At 43.8% G+C, this 19,084-nt stretch overlaps 1 protein-coding gene across 1 annotated transcript; it reads right to left on the bottom strand.

Moving 5' to 3' along the window:
* Positions 1-258: 258 nt before the first annotated feature.
* Positions 259-7,900, bottom strand: LOC128101040 (BPI fold-containing family A member 2-like). The gene is made up of 7 exons (XM_052723748.1): positions 7,780-7,900; positions 5,400-5,541; positions 4,731-4,838; positions 3,588-3,740; positions 1,416-1,497; positions 760-823; positions 259-296 (listed from the first exon to the last, which is right to left on the bottom strand). Exons 1-7 carry the CDS (start codon positions 7,898-7,900, stop codon positions 259-261), a joined length of 708 nt encoding a protein of 235 aa, XP_052579708.1.
* Positions 7,901-19,084: the final 11,184 nt, after the last annotated feature.

The raw sequence follows: 19,084 nt of genomic DNA, 5'->3' as shown, positions 1-19,084 counted from the left end.
GGCCATGTTAGTTAGCTCACTCAGCCTGGTGATTGTGTCTCAATACATGAGCTCTCAGCTACTGCTCCAGTGCCATGCCTGCCTACCTGCTGCCATGCTCCTCACCATGACAGTCATGGCTCTAACCCTCTTGAGTTGTGAATCCCAAAATAAATTCTAATTTCCCTCGGTCATGTTGTTCTGTCACAGCAATAGAAAAGTAACGAGGACACTCTACCAGCAGGGCGTCACAGCATTCCTCCTTCAGCTCCATCCTCTTCAGATGGAGGCTGGTAACTGTCCTGTCAGTATATTAGCTGAAAAAACCAAGTCAAGATTAAAACCTCAGTATTTGCCATGGGAAATTGAACAGAAGCCCGCCCAACTCTTCACCTCCCTCCTGCACATCACTCCGTCCCTTCTGTGACCTCAAGTACGTCACTTTTCACCTGAAAGTGGGTAATGACAGTGCCCCTGAGAGTGAGGAGTGACTGTACAGACTCTCTTGATGACCCAATGAGATAAAGCATACAAGAGACAGAAGGATGTGTAAAGGGACACAACCACAGAAGGGCCACCCCCAGGGCCTGACACCCTGGGTGCCTGATTCCTGTTACCCCAGCAACAGTCATGAGGAGCATAAACCTCAAAGGAGGCTCCAATGAGGGGAAGAGAAGCCAACAGCCCAACTTGGTCAGGATTTAAGGTCCCTGCCTTGGGAACTCCCACAGCTGCTGTCTTGGCCCATGAAGGCACTCCAGTCCCCAAGCTGTGACTTACAAAGGAGGTCTTGAGTAAGATTGACGTTCAGGTTGCTGAGGAGGAACTGGAGCACAGGACATATCTGAGAGCCAGATACAAGTGGAGAGAAAGAAGAGGGGGAGAGATAGAAAACAGATGAGACTTTGCCTACAACACAATGACCATCCTCCCCCGACCGAGGGGTTCATTTCTAGGACCTGAGAACAGTTAACCTTAGCTACCTAGAACTATGGAATTGAAGCAGCATGACCCAGATGTGTCACAGGCTGCTGAGAACTAGCATCTAGACTCCTTAAACCTTAAACTCTTGAGCCCTGGAATTTCAAGCTCCTTTGAATTTGGGGAGCCTAATTCAAAGTTCCCTGCAGAATCCCATTCACAGGTGCTTAAACACAGTCGTGTAAATGAAAGTGTGTTGATTACAAGGAAACATTAGCTAAAGTGTACAGGTGGAGCACGGATGTGGTAAACAGCTCAAGGCATCATCTGTGATTTCTGCCTCCTCTCCTCTCTCTGCAGTCCAGCTACTGAGCGGGGAAGGAGGTGCCCACAGACTTCCCAAAGACAAATCTGGACCTCACAGGAGACAGTGTCCTGAGCACACAGTCACACCAGCAGATACCTCTGTGATCCCCACCAGGCCTGGCTCTGGGTGCAAAGAGCTGGGGACTTACTTGGTTTTGCAGCAGGCTTGTTACAGTATTTGTAAGGAAACCAGATACACTATCCAGGACTCTGTTGACAAAGGTGTTTCGTCTGGAAAAGAAGGGACATGCAAAGCTTGGTCAAGAGTTCAGCATAGCTGAGAGAGCCCTCTGGAGGTCAGGTGACCCACAACTCTGCTCTGTGGACTCATTTCAGCTTGTGGCCCAGTGGCCTCTATCAGGATGGACCACCACTGAGCACGTGAGCATCTCACTCCTAATAGTTACCTCCTCAGCATCTGAGTGCTCATTCCAGCCCTGACACAGCATCCTTCACTCAGCCACTACTTATAGAGCACCAAGCTCAGCTTTGGGCACTGGGCAAAATACAACCAGCTTTTTACTTCCTTCATAAACAAATCTCACTGAGGTGGCCCCCTCCCCTTTAACTCTCATCCAGTTGTTATCTCCTGAGGTTCCCATCCCGATTGATCACTGAAGGGAGGATTTTTCTCTTCTTGTGCCCTGCTAAGTATGGTGGTCAGTGTAGGGCTCCTCATTTTCCTTAAATTTATGATGGACCAAATAGTCCTCTGCCTGCTTTTTCCTCATGACATGTTGCAGGAGACAGAGAGCCTACTCATTTTCACCAAATCCTTCTCTGGGGCTCACAACAATGCCTGCTTAGAAAATAGCAGATTTTTTACTAGAAGAATGAGTGAAGTGGGCCAATGAGATAGCCCAGTCCACAAAGTATTTGCCTTGTAAGTATGAGGACCTGGACTCTATCTCTAGTAGCCATATTTTTTAAGAAAAGAAGGAAAAGCCAGTTGGTATCAAATGCTTATATTTCAGAGCAGTGAAGACAGAGACAGGTAGATTCTTCAGCCAGCTTAGCCTACTTTGTGATCTCCAGCCACTGGCACATGTGCATGTGTGCCCACACAGAACACCGCATCTCCCAACACACAACATAAACAAAGAACAGGTCTAGTTAAATAGACAGTGGCATACCCAGTCTGGTGTCACCCACTATGACCCCAAAACTCAGGGACAGAAGCAGGTAGATCTCTGAGATTGATGCTAACCAGAGCTCTAAAGTGAGATCTTGTCTCAAAATATGTGTGCACACAATGACAATAGATACAAGTAATCTGAAGTTTAAGAGTACATTCTTATAAGACAAGAGAAGGAATCTAGTAAGCGTCCTGAAAGATGAAAAGATACATTGAATTCAGGTAAGATGTTTTGTGGTAGGAAAAAGCTTGTCTGAGGCACAGAACAAAAGCCAATATATCTAAAGTAGAGTGAGCATCATGAGAGTCTTCTTGGCCATGGATATTCAGACCCAGTGCAACAACATGAGTTTCCTGGCTCTGCTTGGCAGACTGTCGTCCTGTCTTTGATATCATATCAGGTCTTTGGTACAGGGAGCTTGGATGGACTCAAGACATGATTATCAAAGCTAGGAACAGAGTCCATCCCTCTGATTCTGACCAAGGCTTACAGGTGATGTTTCCTTCTCTAGACACTGGATGGCATCACCTCTTCCAACCCCTGTTTGAGCCAAACCTGCTTTATTAAATATACAATAAAAGATGCAGAGTTTGAGGATCAATTGGAATCAGTGATGGAAAATGACAAGATTGGGATGTCAGAATCTCACTCTAGGAATTTTCCAGAGGGTAGAGATTACTTCAGGACAATCAGGTCCCATGCTAGCATCTAATTTACCAACTGCCTCCCAGTGGAGGTAGATGCAATGTTAACATCTTCTACGGCATGAGGCACATTGACCCAATTGAAAGGTACCATAGGGAAATGCATGATTATGACAGGAAATGTCCATCCTTCTGCCTCAGTAGTGGAAAGGAACAGTCCATAGAGCCAGTGTAGATATCATGTCTCTTGAGCACTTAGCGTGTTCCAGGCTCTCAGGTAAACATGTGTATTTTCTCATGTCTTCATCCCAGAAGCTGATTAGTACAGATCTCTACTGTTCTAATACACAGATGTACAAACTGAGGCCTCAAAAGATGAAGCTGCAGAGTGACTGAGCTGATAGTTGTGACAGAGGTGATACTTGAGACTAGCCTGATTGTATTGTACACCATGCTTCTTCCCAGGTGTAGGAACAGGATGAAAGTCAGGGTCCTAAAGTCTCCCCAAAAGCTCGGCTCTGCTGGGCTGGATGGGCCTTACCTGCCCAACAAGGAAATGGAGATATTGTCTGAATCACTTGAGCATTTTCCAATGGACAGCGTGGGAAGGCCGGTCTGGGCATTGGTTTCAACAGTGAGTGAAGTTATAAGGTCCAAGGAAATAGCAACATCAACCGCGGAGCCAATGATAGGCCTGCAGAAAACAAGAGTCACACCAGGCACAGGTCTAGAAGGCTTTGCAGGCTGCATTGGTTTTCATCTCTGTGGGTGCACACAGTTCAGGGTGTCTATGGGCAATGTTAACATCATAACAGTAATGTCAACCTGTTACATATACTCCTACAAAATTTGCATGTTTAAATTAGACTTATCTGGGCCATGCATCTCTAGCACATGCAAGATTTTTACTTGGCATGAGACTAATAACAAAAATTAATTAATAACATTTTATAACACAAATTACCTGTGGGCATTAATTTAAAGTATTATACCTGCTATAATCCATCTAAGCATTATAATGTTGCTAGTAAATAAATCACTCTCATTTTTTAGCACTAAATCCTGGTCATAGAAAAGTAAAGTAACTATCACAGCTCATGGCTTCACAAATGTATCGAATACAAACACCCCTTCCCCCTATGTAGGTGATTGAGGCCAGAGACTCACACATACTGGGCAAGTGCTCTCTGTGAAGAATACGCCCAATCTCCAGGGATTCTTTTGCACAGGTTCTTGACATGGTTGTTTTTCTGTGTCTCTCATTTTAAATTGAAAAACTTTAAAAATTGTATTTTACTTATCCAGAAAGGCTACCCCAATCTATGAGTTCCAAGTACTGTGAGAGACTATCTCATAATTAATCTGGCATACACACCACATTGAGGCAGTTTCATGGTGTTGACGTCTGAACTCTACAAACACATGTGAGTGCACATTAAACTTTATAAACACAAGTGTACACATGCAGCATGCACACAAAAGCATATTATATACAACATTCATTTACTTAACATGACATGTTTTCACTAGACTACTTTAAAGATTGGGATTTAGACCTCAGAGGATCCCATCTTTTACAGATTGGGAAATTTGGTCAGAGGCCAAAGAATAGCTGGGAATTAAGTGCCTACTCAAATAGGCCATATTGCACTCCACCCCCTAAATCCAAGCAATACATACTCACAGAGCCACAGAGGCATCCAAAACCACAGGCAGCTTCAGGTCGATGCCATTGCCATTGGAAGACAGGTCAGCTTGCAGGTTCAGGAGGCTGAGTTTGTTGATTCGCAATCTGCACAAAACCCACATGCCCTCTTGTCATTCATCCTTGAAGCATTTGCACCTCTCCTCATCACCCTCTTGTCCTCACTACATCCTCTTCAGAAACGTGAGCATCTGCAATCTCAGGTGCAGTGGACTGAGCCAGGGAAACAATAGGCAGCAGAGACAGAACTTGAACCCAGGACTGTGTGACTCAAAGCTCTATGAAGCCACACTTGGGACTAAGGGGAGTGGATTCCAGGTTCCCGTCCCTTGAAGGAACTTGTATTTTACTCCCAGCTTTATTTGAAGAACAGTGTCATTCTTAGAGAAACGCTCTAGGTACCAAGATAAAAGTGGATATTAGGAAAAATGGAACAGCCACCTTCAGCCTGAAATTACAGACTGTGGGAACCCAGATGTGTGAACTGTCCAAAATGACCCTGTAGCCCTCCTCAGACTTACTCAAGCTGTAATGAACCTTGCCTCAGAACTCCTCAGCTCTCTAGGGGAAGACAAGGCTTATCCATCTGTCTTTGAAACTGGGTACTCAGGTAGTCCCTTTTCTGGGAGCAAAGAAGCACCAACTCACCCTAAACCTTTCTGAGATGAAAGGAGGTTTAATTTGCCAAGGTCCAGTGTGTTCAAAGCTCCTAGAATGTTGTTACTGGCTAATGCCCAATCCGTGGTTTCCTGAAGTGACCCCACATCTAGATTCAGGTTCTGAAGGACATCTGTCAAAACAGTCATCAATCGGTGCCTGCACCACTAGGGAATGAGCTCCCATCCTCCTGGTCTCAGAGAAGTCAGTTTTTCTGCACTGCTTCATTCAGTCTCTGCCACAGCTCAGTGAGAAAGTATTGCCACCATATCCATCGTACAGAAGAGGAACCCGAGACTCCTAAGGAATGTGTCTACAGAGATGAATATGTGCACTGATGAAGTTCATTATTTATACCTGTTTTCAGGGATGATTTGAGCATCTGTTGCTCTTAATGAGATGCTCACGTGGGTTTGAGAAACTTATTCAAGCACTTGAGAGAATAAACCAAGAAATGGAAAAATCTAGAATGAAGGAAAGAGTATAGAGGGAAAGTATTGCTCCAACCAGTGAAAGTGGGAAATAGGGGTCCCAAAATGACAGTTGGGAATCAGGCCGAGAGAAAATGAATTGACATTGGAGAAGGAGATAGCGTGTCCTAACAGAGGATCTCAGAGAATAACTGGGGAATTAAAAGAATATATGTCATGTGCCAGAAGGCATGTGTGAAGTGTTAGGGTTGTTGGTTTAGAAAATATCTCTACTGTGGGAAAAAAAACAGCAATTATTAACTCAGGGACAAACCAAACAAAACAACAATAATCCCTTATTCTCAAAAGGACACATGGCTTAAAATGCTGCATTAAAATATTTACGGTAATGCAGTTTTGCCCATTCATTTCTCCACCTTTTGTACCCTGTTTCATTTCTCTGGGTATGAAGCATCTTCGCTTAGAAACTTGCTGTGGTGTGTGTTTTGTCCCATTTGGACAGTGGTGTTTCAGTCCATCCTCCAGCGTTAGCTACTGAAATCACACAACTCTGAAGACTAACCTTTGTTTCTGGGCTGCTTTCCTGTCTGTATTGAGTATCTTTCAGAACTGGAGAAAAGATTTCACTTCTTCCTTTAAGGATGTTTGCTGTGTGTGTGTGTGTGTGTGTGTGTGTGTGTGTGTGTGTGTGTGTGTGTGTTTGTGTGTGTTTGAATTTTTTTTTTTTAAGAAAGGCACTCATACTACCACATATGACCACATACTGCCTGTGTTCTCAATGCAGTCGTGAGACTGGAGAGACGGCTCAGCATTAATAGTACTTGCTGCTCTTGCAGAAGATTCGAGTTCAGTTCCCAGCACCCATGTTGGATGGCTGATTACCATGTGTTTCCCATGGGGATCTGACACCCTTTTTTGGCTTCTGGGGGCACACACACAGATATATAAGAGGGATAAATTCATACAACTGAAAATAAAATATTAAGAACACTTTTAGTCAAACAGATAGAATCACAATACTGCAACTTGGCCCTGTGATGGACAGTATCTACCTGTTATAACAATGCACACAAGGCCACCTCAGTGAGCATTGCTTAGAGAGCTCCATCTCGCATATAACTCCCAGGTAACTTTGAACGTGACACCCTTTTCTCTCTGCTGCTGTTCCCCAGCTGGGGAATGGGAGGATAGCTCCTTTCTTCATCTTTGAAAGTTGCCTAAACATTGACAAGGTTGCAAGGCAGCATGCACAGAGCTTTCCTGTTCCTATAAGACCTGTTTGTCAGTTAGCCCAGCTCTACAGCAAAAAACAGAGGTGCAATTAAATAGAAAGTTGGGTTGTTTGTGGACGTCCAAGCCAGGTGGGTTGATATTACTTTCAGCCAGTCAACACAGATCAGTAAGAAAAGGTCAAACTAACTATGGAAACATATGCTAATAATTCTGACACAACACTTTAGCTAAATTATGTAAACCATTATTAAAGATATGAAAAATAAGAGGATGATTAGAATTAGAGAAGTGCAAAGTGAGATGAGTTACATCCTCTCATTTCCGATAATGGCAAACCAGTTAATGCTGTCCATGTTAGTGCTTAAAAGGAAGCAGGGTTGGGGGACAGGCTCCCACAGACTGCTAGAGAAAGTGGGATGGATGCCATTATTTAAGATGTCCATACTACTTAAAATTTTGAAATCTCACTTTGATAAATTTATCCTGTACATATATTGGCAAGACTCTATTAGGATATAATGTCATGGTACTATTTATTTCTAAAATGATAAGTAAATGAGACAGGAATTGAATTGCTGCACATTCTTCAGTAAGCTGTCCATAGAGGACAACACTGCCCCCTCCTAGCAGCCTCTGCTATTGCAGTCATAGTGTTTATTAAGATTACTCCTGGGACCAACAAGCAGGTGGGACCCATATTGACTCACCTCCAGACGCAGAATTCGGAACGTTCAAATTACTCACAGCATTGACAACATTACCCAAAAGAGATTCTGAGGTCCCGATGAGCAGGCCGCAGAAGACAATAAGGCTCCCAAGTTGGAACATCTTTGGTCCTGACACCTGAGTGGTCACAGGAGGAAGAAGAGGAAAGAACACATAGTGAACGCCTGTCACTCTCACACTTGACCTTCCTACAAGACAGATGTGCTTCTGTTCATAGTAGGCAAGAGAAGGAACCAGCAGGGATGCACACCCTCAGAAATGAATAAAGAAAATGAGGAATTTTATTCTGTCTTAACAAAAAAAATGAAGTCATGACATTTCAGGAAATGGATAGATGTTGTCCTTTATTTAAATAGTTGCTGCCTTTTAAGCCACAGCTGTCTGAAGCAGCAACTACAACTCGAGGCTACCAGCAGCAGTTAGGCCGCAAGGGCCATAGCCAGAGGGAAATCTGTTCCCTCAGGCTCCAACTCTCGAAGAGCTACAAAGGGAACTTAACTAAACCTCTGTCCCTCCAAAGAACTCAAGACTCAATGGTTAAGGTAGAATTCTACTCTTCAGAGGCTGAACAGCAAGTAACTTACCTCCTCTTCTTGCTCGCGTCCTCCAAAAACCCCCTGTGCGGCTTCTCACCCTCCTTATAAACCCTTTCTCACCTGGCTCCTCCCTACCACTTCCTGTCAGCTAGTTGCTGACTCAGGCTCCTGACCGCAGGTGAATTTTATTTAATCAAACACATCTTTGCATCATTAAACAAATGTTCCAGAGCATAAACAAAAGTAACACACCTTGAAATCATATTCTACAACAGATAGAACTGAAACCATTGTGCTTAGCAAAATTAGCCAGATTCAGAAAGATAAAATACCCTAGTTTCTGCCAAGTGCAAATGAGATTCCAATTTGTATACATATATATATATGAATGTGTTGAATGTGTATGAGGTCATAAACCAAGGAGATCATGAGAGAAGAAGAAAAAATATTAAGAGAAGAGAAGATGAGGAAAGAGAGAGCAAGGAATGCATGTGACATGAAAGTAAAAAGGAGGAAGCCATTAGCAAGGGGGGATGGGGAAGGACAGCAGGGGAGGGAGAAGGAGAGGAACTAAGTATGTAGGGAAATACCACAGCAAGCCCACTAATTTGTATGGTAAATTTAAAAATCATAAACACAATTAAATACAATTATAACTTAAGAAAATCAACAGGCAAGGTGGGGAAGGTAGAGAAACTTATGAGACACAGTCAGGGAATGGAGGGACAGAGCTTGGAAAGGCAAGCTGACTCTAGTCTATGCTTTGTAAGCTCAGGTCCTCTGTGCTTGCTGCCTTCTCTGCTTGAAATATATTTCCTCTTCGCTTTGCAACCTAAATCTGTTCTGTAGATTCAGTGAAACGTCACACCTTCCATAAAGACAACTCCAGGTCCCTTCCCAGAGACCAGATTGAGGATCCCACTACCATGACTCCACCAAGATTAGGACATCACTGTCCTTAGGGAAATAGCTATGGCTTGTGTCACTGTGAAGCCTAGATGCCAGTAAGAAGCCTTTGTCCATACACTGAGACAATTCACTGATGAATAAAATCTGAACACTCAATAGAACCCACATGAACCTAGGTTGTCATTAGTCCGACACAATATCATCTAAGTCTTCAAATTTGTTAGAGTCCAAACTTCCCTAACAGAAACAACACCTTTCATCTGCCTCTTGCCCCAAAGCCTCCTGAAACCCCTGTTAGGGGGTTGCTCTAGAGGAACTCATACTCACAGGCTGGAGAAGGGTGCACAGGAAATGCTTGCTTCTCTACAGGGATGCTGGAGGTGACAGTGGCCCTTATATTGTAATGACAGGATGAGATGCAAGCCCCGTTTTCAGGATACTTTAAGGAGACTCCAAAGAAAATACTTAAGGTTAGCCAAGTTATTCTAACCCAAAGGTCACCCAGGATGCGTGAGTGGCAGTGACGGACCTTGTGCCAAGACTAAGGCCCCATGTTATGGAACCTGAGGCTACCAACAAGGGGTCAATTCAGTAAGTGCTGGGAAGAAGACCCAGAATGGGTCAGTGGGAGAATGTTCTGTTGAGAAGGCTCCTAGTGTTTGCCAAGGCTAGCCCAGTCATCATTTGAGAACTCATAGAAGAGAAGTCACCAGCTTCTGGTTGTCCAGTGAATAGGGTAGAATTGTGGGTCTCAGGTTCCTCTGCCCATCCTCCCATCCACTCTCCTTCTATCTGAGTGCTCTGATAACCTCTCCTGGCCAGAGTCAGCCACGGTGACCGTTTCTGTTAGGGGGTGATAATGAAACCCCCTTGCCATCTCGCTGACTGAAGCATCTGTATTATAAACTAGCTGCCTATGTGATTTTGTTTAGTCTGCCCCCGAGGTGATTATTTCTCAGAGTAGAAAATCCCAGCAACAGTAAATAAGTGAATTCATGGCCATGGAGGAGTGCTTCTTCTTTACGGAGCCAACAAGGCTTGTTGAACGATTCACATCCTTCCTACCTTGATATCAGCCATCTTTATAGTGTGGCTGTGTGACCCACACATTACCATTGGGAAGGAGGCAGATGATGTGTGAATGTACAAGTCAGGATGGTTGGAGGCTGAAAAGGAGGAATCCAACTCCCCTGCTTTAAGAGAATAAACCAAAGAAGCTAGTAAGAACTAAGATTTGAGGTGAAAACTCATAACCTTTATCTGGCTTTGGGTATTGCTGGATCCAGGACCTCAAATGATTCCATGTTCTTAATAGTGGATTCATTCTCTGGTGGATTTTGCCAAATAAACATAATTTATGAATGAAAACAGACAAGGGAGGGGGCTGGAGAGATGGCTCGGGGTTAAGAGCACTGGCTGCTCTTCCAGAGGTCCTGAGTTCAATTCCCAGCACCCACATGGTGGCTCATGACCATCTATAATAAGATCTGATGCCCTCTTCTGGTGTGCAGGTACACATGCAGAGCACTCATATATAAAATATAAATAAATAAAATTTTAAAAAAAGAAAATAGACAAGGGTTGTATGGAGACCCACCTCCTGTGTAGGTCGAAAGGTGGCTAATTTCCATCAGTGAGAAGCCAAAGCAATCCTATGGCGGAAGCTCCATCTCGTAGGCAGATAATGGATGTTTTATTCTTGCTAGCCCATGTCTCTTCTTGAGTCAACAGGATGGGTCAGTGGGAGAGGCGTTTGCTTCACAGGGCTAATGACCCATGTTTGCTCTCCAGAGCCCACAGAAAAGTGGAAGAAGGGAGCAACTCCTGAAAGTTATCCTCTGACCTCAACTGGTGAATGGTTCACAGATGTACCTGCACTCTCACATGACCATCATACACCTACAAACACAAACTATTAAAAACAAAAATAAAAGACTTATGTTTCTTGGACTCTGACTGAAGTTGTTGTACAGCCTTCCCAGAATGTCAGGGACAGAAACAGCTGGACAACAGGACTCACGGGTGACCTCCATCTCACATTTGGTGAGCTCGCCCCACTCTCCACTCTGAATTTCAAGAGCCCCAACTCCACCTCCAAACCCCGTGGCTCATGTGCACAGCCCTTCACAGTGTGCACTGCAGAATCACAGTCCTCTATAAGCAGACAACTGGCAATGACCACTGTCCTTTATTTGCCACCAGGAACTGTCCTTCTTTGTCTTGTTGTATTTCCAGTGACCTTGAAGGAGGTTCAGACAGGAAGGGGCTTTGCTGAGATGAGAAGGCAGGGTCTGTGCCCCAGCAGAACACAGGAGCCGCTGTTCCAGCACACACAGCCTCTTGGGGGCAGCGGTGAGCAGTACTCTTCCTCCCTTGGGGTAGGCATAGCCATCTACCTGCTCTATGACCTTCAGGTTAGATACACTTCTTTATTGAGCCTGCTAGTCATCAAAACGCAGGTTAGAAGCCTCATTTTCCAGTGGAAGAAACGGGTCTCTGAGAGGCCTACAGGTGTCCAGGTCACACAAGGGTAAAAATCCAGTGCCTGGGTCCTTGCACCTGCATCAGGCCCCAGCCAGTTGGCAGGGCAGGACTGTCCCTAGGCTTGTACATCCTGTTTTCCACAGGCCCCATTGTTTGAGTTCACTACCAAGCCCAGAGTCCATGCCAAGCCAGACTAGCACAGAGACAGATGGGAGCCGGGCTTTGAGACGGCAGACAGCCCTCACAATGAAGACAGTAGCGAAGGACAGTATGACCTTGTGATTCTGATAGTTCAGGTAGTCAGATCTCTACTGTGGCTTTGCCAAGGCTTGCTTCTGTATGCAAACCTTCTTCCTGGCTGCCTGCCACCATGTTCCACAAACCCATGAAAACCCTGTTCCCAGCTATAGACACAGAGGAAAGAGCCACGCTGAAATCTTTTTAAGAGGGGTTTTCACATCCCAGGACCAGCCTGGGGGTGTTGGAGTTGGAGTGGTGGCCTCAGGCCTGGTTCTGGGTTCGTCCTAGTTGCCCCAGCTGCTAAATAAGTTAACTAACAACTTGTACCTAGATGGTGCTGGCATGATGGGCCTGGAAGTGCTTGGGGCATCATGAGGGTGGTGAGGGTACTTCAAGGGGTCAGGTCAGAGCCTGTCACTGGGACTAGGAGGACCTGGGTTCAAATCCTCACTCTTCCCACTGCTGGCTGCATGACTTGAGATGGGGCTTCTTCCTTCTCTGTGAAGTAGGACTGGGAACTGCCCCTCACCTCCCTGCTACCCATGTGCAGAGAAAACAGGTGGGAAACACATGTGAATGTCCTCACACTGGGCAGGCTGTGCACACAGCTGACACTAATGTCTACAATTACATGACATAGCACTGTCCTCACACTGGGCAGACTGTGCACACGGCTGACAGTAATGTCTGCAGTTACATCACATAGCACTGTCCTCACACTGGGCAGGCTGTGCACACAGCTGACAGTAATGTCTGTGATTACATTACATAGCACTGTCCTCACACTGGGCAGGCTGTGCACACGGCTGACAGTAATGTCTGCAGTTACATACATAGCACTATCCTCACTCTGGTCAGTCTGTGCACACGGCTGACAATAATGTCTATGATTACATCACATAGCACACATAATGAGCTCTTGTTGGGGAGAGGCCAGGCTGTCAGAGGCCATCCCAGGTCTGTGCTGGCTGCTCTGCATCACCTGGGAAAGCACATCCCTCTCTGTGTATAGGAAGTCTCCTAGAATGTAAAGTACTTTTCTGTTGGGGATAAAGGCTGGGCCCATAATGGTGATGGGATGAATTTCTTATTGAAAATATTCAGTGAGGTATTAAGGATTATCTGTCCCAGACTAAGATTTCTTATCCCTGACATGACTGCTAATTCCAGTCATGGCAACTTCCTGATCCCACTGACCCCAACACTTAAGCAATGAGCTGGTATTTGTTCCCAAACACAACTCAGCTCCCTGTTTGTAAAAGGCTACTGAGACCAGAGAGGTCAAGCAGTGGGGCTGGGGTCACACAGCTTAGGGGCTCTGCTCCCTAGACTTCTGGCGTCCAACGTGGTGGCAAGAGTTTCCACCTAAAAACTGAGAAAAAAGATTCTAAAACGGAGATAAAAACAGTTCCTAATTGTCTCTCTCAAATGAGCGGCAGCTGCCGGTTTAAGCTACTGGTGGGTTCCTGGTGTGCGCGCTTGACCTGCAATATGGTAGGAATGAGGCCTCTGCAAGTGGCACATTAAGCTGCATGGTGGATTTAGACTTTGCTAGTACAAAACAAAAAAAGAGGTTTCTGGGCTACACGCTGCTTGGATAAAAGCATAGAGACCCACGATAGCTCCCAGAGTTGGTGGTAAAGTACCATGCCATGTTGGGAAGCTGAGGTGGGCAGAGCCAGCAGCCACAGCTGCTGCAGTTTAAGGCAATAGATTCACAATAGGACAGATTCAGATGTAATAGTTTACAATGTGTGTAAAATATTCGTAGGCTTGAAAGAGACAAAAAAGGTGATATATACAGTTATAGAAACAAATACATAGTTTTAAAAAATAAAGTTTTTAAAGAGATAGTAAAATTAATATAAAAAATAAGCCACGTAAAGATGAATATTACACAGAGAATCTGGGTTGTGTTGTCTTTGGGATTTTTAACTGCAGAAAAACATTTGATTGTAAAAGCTGTTGAGTTATGCCAAAATGTATATTTTAAAGGTACCTTGACTTCAAAATTTGGATATAAGGATATGTTGCTTTGGAAAGGAGACTCTGCTTTTGTTCCCACAGAAAGCCAAAGGCTATGGATTTGTTCCAGATTAAGATACATCAGGTTTGACCAGCCAAGACCCCCTGAAAGGTCTCCGATGACACCATGGCCCAGATGATTCAACATCCAGAATGGTTTCAAGGCAACTGGCTCAGATGATACAGCCTCATGGACTATTCCATAATCCTAAAATTTTCTTTGTTTCCCCATAAGATACAGCGTCCCCCTCCAGCAGGAAGTAGTAAGAGAAGCTATGCCCAAATTCCCAAATTATATGTAATTTTACTTTGTTAAGGTTAAAACCTTCCTTTTTGAAAAAAAAAAAGGGAAGTGCTGTGGGATGTTCTGTATGGCAAATGTGTTGCTCTGATTGGTTGGTAAATAAAACACTGATTGGCCATTGGCTAGGCAGGAAGTGTAGGCGGGACAAGGAGGAGAATAAAGCTGGGAAGTGGAAGGCTGAGTCAGAGAGACACTGCCAGCCGCCATGATAACAAGCAGCATGTGAAGATGCCGGTAAGCCAGGAGCCATGTGGCAAGGTATAGATTAATGGAAATGGATTAATTTAAGCTGTAAGAACAGTTAGCAAGAGGCCTGCCACGGCCATACAGTTTGTAACCAGTATAAGTCTCTGTGTTTACTTGGTCGGGTCTGAGCGGCTGTGGGACTGGCAGGTGAGAGAGATTTGTCCTGACTGTGGGCCAGGCAGGAAAACTCCAGCTACAGACTTCCCTTCCCACAAGGACCAAACAGCCTCCAGACCCTCCTCACAGGACAGAATATGCTAATCTGAAACACCACTCACCAATGCTATTTCTTTTGCACTTTTGCAAGTTCTCCATTGCTGAGCTACAACCCAGCTGCAATGTTTTTTTAGGAATGAGGGAGAGACAGACAGACAGGGAGAGAGAGAGAGAGAGAGAGAGAGAGAGAGAGAGAGAGAGAGAGAGAGAGAGAGAGAGGCAGAGAGGCAGAGACAGAGAGACAAAAAGAGAATTCATCTACTTTCCCCCAGTTCTCACATTGGCGCCACCAGCAGGGAAGTCTTTAAACATAAGAAAAACAAACGTAAAAAACAAAAATTCAAGCACATGCAATTTTATCACAGCTAAAAGTAGCAATTAGTTAAACTCTATAATCTTAGAGTCTAAAGATTTTCATTTCACTTTCAGCAATGCTGACACTTTCATGGTGGAATATTATTTGTATACATAAAACACTGCCCCTTGGGGCTGGAGAGTTGACTCAGGAGTAAAGAGCCTTTACTGATTCGTAAAGGACTAGGGTTTCATTCCCAGGACCCATAATGTAGCTCACAATTGTCTGTAACTTCCTGTCCCGGGGGATATCAAACTCTCCTTTGATCTCCTCAGGGAACTTCACACCCATGGTGCACATAAACTCATACAAGCAAAGACACTTACACATGAAAGAAATAAATCTTTAAAACCAAAACCAAAACATTGCTCTAAGCCCTGGTCCTGAATCTGGGTTACACAGAGTCCTTCAGGCCTTGGCTTGAAAAAGGGAATTAACCAAGGGTCTTGCCCACTCTAAACCAGGATTTGATTCTTCTTGTGCTGTGGATTGTTCCTTGAGCATTTGGTGAAAGTTTTCAAAGAAACCAGAAAGTGGGCCTAGAAAGACTTCTTAGGTGGGTCTGTGTCCTCTGAGCTGCTGGTTGTCTGGTTGTCTGCTTTTTCCATCTTTGTCTCTAGAGCTGGCTCCTGAGCTACAGTTGGGAACAAGTGTTTGTGGGAGAAAAGAAGGGCGAGAGAAAAGAAACGGCAAGGTTATGAGATGGAGAGGAAGGGAAGGGGACTTGACCAAAAAAATGGATTACGGATTTTTGTCTTTGTTTAAAATGTTGGTTACAAATTGTTATAAATAATGGTCAGAAAAAAAGCTAAACAAAGGAGATTAGATTTAGGGGTTTTGTTGTGAAAAGAAAAAACAGGGAAATGCTGTGTGATAATGCTCTTGTACACTGTAAAGATTTGTCACTCTTGTTGGCTTAATAAAATGCTGATTGGCAGGATGTGTAGGTGGGGCAACCAGACTAGGAGAATTCTGGGAAGAGGTAAGGCAGAGACGGGTCGCCAACCAAATGCAGAGGAAGCAAGATGAGAATGCCATTTTGAGAAAAGGTACCAAGCCAGTGGATAAACATAGATAAGAATTATGGGTTAATTTAAATGTAAGAGTTAGTTAGTAATAAGCCTGAGCTACCAGCTGAGCATTTTTAAGTAATATTAAGCCTCAGAACCAATTATTTAAGAAGTGGCTGCCAGGTATTTGGGAACAGGCAGGTAGGAGAGGAGCTTTCACCAACTGAGAGGGAAGCAAAGAATGACAGGGAAGATGTGAGGGAAGAAAGAAGAAAAAGAGAGAAGAGCTATTGAAAATGAAGAAGAGAAAGAAGAGATAATGACAAAGAAGAAGGAGAAATTGAATAAGAGACAATGGTAGTGGGAACAGCTGTGTCCTGAAAGTGCAGATACTAAAGGTTGAACCCCTACTATCTTTGGGCTCTCCATGTCTTCCATGGGGTCCTACCAATTTATTACCCATGACTGACTGCTTAGCTGCTCCCTCAGGGAGGATAGGGTGGGTGGCCCCTAGCCATGGCCAGTTGGTTGCACTCCTCCATGTACTTGACTCAAGGTTTTGTCCTGTAATCTCTTTTTTGTTTTCACTGGTCCTTCCTGGGGCACTGGACCAGCCTTTATGCATCTGTCTGTTCCTTCCTTCATTTGTTCATTCCAAAGTGTCCTGCACTTGAACCCCTGATCCTTTTGGTAACTGTATGTCAGCTTCTACTTTATGCTGAGTATTGTGTTGGAGTCACTGATGAAGACTCTAAGTTCTCATTCCTTAGTGGGGGTCTTTCAGGACATTCCATGTGTCCTAGTAGTTAGCTCAGCACTGAAGAAAAGCTCCCTAGTCTATCTAGCACCGTGTCTTCATGGAGGAGGAGCTCAATGATGGTGAAGGGTCATTGTGTAGAGGCAAACAGCCAGACAGAAAGAAAAGCGCTGTGTGACCTTGCATACAGGTAAGATCTAAATATGACAGCACTCAAATATACAGAGTACAAAATGGTAGTCACCAGGGCAGAGAAGAAAATGGGTGGATACCAGGGCAGAGGTGGGGATGTAGGAATCAGAAATGGAGATTAGGAAACAAAGTTCCAGGTCTGTGGGATGAATAGGTCTAGATATGTAATGTACCATGGACAACAGGGGGTAACCGGGTTCCATTCCAGGTGGGAGTTGTATAGGAAAAAATGTCCTCACACTCATGGCACTAGAGAAACCAGATGTGTTAAACACATAGTCTTTTCTCTTTAACAGATTCATACCTGTTTGTTCTCAGAAAGCTGGGGATGGGTATAGTTTATAACCTGGTGATCTTTGCTACATGTAGGGCCAGGCTTCACCCAAATCCTCAGACTATTACATTTATCCCAGACTCTTCTCAGTCTCCAGAGCATTGTTCCTCAGTCAAGAGAACCCATTCTTATGAAAGAGGTCCCATGCACTTTGCAAAAGAGTTTAATATTATGCTTATCCCAGATCCTTCCTTCCTGAGATATTTATCCTGAGCACTATCTCTCAGTCAATTTTCTTGTGGAAAACATCATATGTAATTTGCAAAGGAGTTTCAATGTAATCATGCCTTAAGCTTTATTGTGACAATTGTCATGAGAAAACTTTATTCCAAAGTTGTACTGGGCTTAAATATGTAAAAAATAAACTGCCTGTGGTCAGACTCCAGAAGTTTGAACCAATACCAACTGACTAAGCCACATTGAACCAGATATATTTCTTGCCTCACACAGATTGTTACTCTGCCAGCCATGGCACTTGCAGGGATTCCCATAGGGAGACATGCCACATGAGTAAATTTTAGCTATCTCATATATAATATATGTGATAAAATATATCCTGTGAAATGATCTTTCTGTACATTGTGAAAATGTATCGCTCTCACTGTTAATAAGAAGCTGATTTGCCAAAGGCTAGGCAGGATTTGGAGGGCAGAAAGAATGCTGGGAAGAAGAAGGGCAGAGTCAGAGGAATCACCAACCAGACATAGAGAGGAAACAGGAGGTACAAGATGAAAGAGAGGCAACACCACAGGGCAGAATGTAGATTAATATAAATGAGTTAATTTAAGTTGTAAGAATTAGCTAGTAACAAGCCTGGGCTATTGGCTGATCATTTATAATTAATAAATGGGCTTTTATTTTGGAGCCGGTAGTCCCAACAAAAACTTCACCTACATATGGTGCCCAAACATCTGTCACCTACATCCACATAAAACCTGCAAAAGCTTTGAAAAGGTTCTTAGCACACAAAAATGGAGCCAAACGTGGCTTCCTAGTTTTGTGTCTCTCATGCCAGCCACAGTACTGAGACACATTTCCCAGCAGCCGCCTGCAGGAGAAGCCAGCTGCCAGCCACAACCCACCATGCACTAAGCTAAGCTACACTGGCAGTGGCTGACATGGCAGTTTAAGATTCATTTCATGCAATTGAAAAACAATACAGATGATCAGTAAAGACAGATCCAGATGGAAAAAAAACTCTAAATGGGTTACAATGTGCTAAAAATATATATACATAGGCTTGAGAGGGAAAAGAGAAAGGATAGAGACAGTCATAGATTAAAAAATAGTTTTAAAATAATAAAGTCCTTAAAAAAGAAATATATATATATAAACATATAATACAATAATAATATATATATATAATAAGCCACATAAAGATGGTAAATACACAGAAATCTGGATAATATATGTTATTATGTTGTCTTTAAATTTTTTGACTGCTAACAAACAAGTAATAACTTCTAAGAAATATTGGATTATGGAAACAGTTAGATTAAACCAATCTATATATTTTTAAAATATCTTGACTTCAAAATGGAAGTCAAAAGGTGTGTTGCTCTGGAAGAGAGATTATGCTTTTATTTCCACAGGAAATGAGAGGCTGTAGATTCATTCTAGGTTAAAGATGATCATGTTCAATTGAGGAAAACCCCCTGATATCTTGACTACAGGCATA

Source organism: Peromyscus californicus, unplaced genomic scaffold (genome assembly GCF_007827085.1).
Source record: "Peromyscus californicus insignis strain IS unplaced genomic scaffold, ASM782708v3 Scaffold_7__1_contigs__length_154581171, whole genome shotgun sequence".
NCBI classification, from domain to species: Eukaryota; Metazoa; Chordata; class Mammalia; order Rodentia; family Cricetidae; genus Peromyscus; species Peromyscus californicus.
This window is presented reverse-complemented; position numbering and strand designations above follow the sequence as displayed.

Coding starts and splice junctions, on each gene's coding strand:
- LOC128101040 (XM_052723748.1), bottom strand. CDS start 7,900: ATGTTCCAACTTGGGAGCCTTATTGTCTTCTGCGGCCTGCTCATCGGG. Junction 4,839..5,399: donor TCATCTCAGAAAGGTTTAGG/GTGAGTTGGTGC, acceptor GGTTTTGTGCAG/ATTGCGAATCAACAAACTCA. Junction 824..1,415: donor CAAGCCTGCTGCAAAACCAA/GTAAGTCCCCAG, acceptor TCTGGCTCTCAG/ATATGTCCTGTGCTCCAGTT.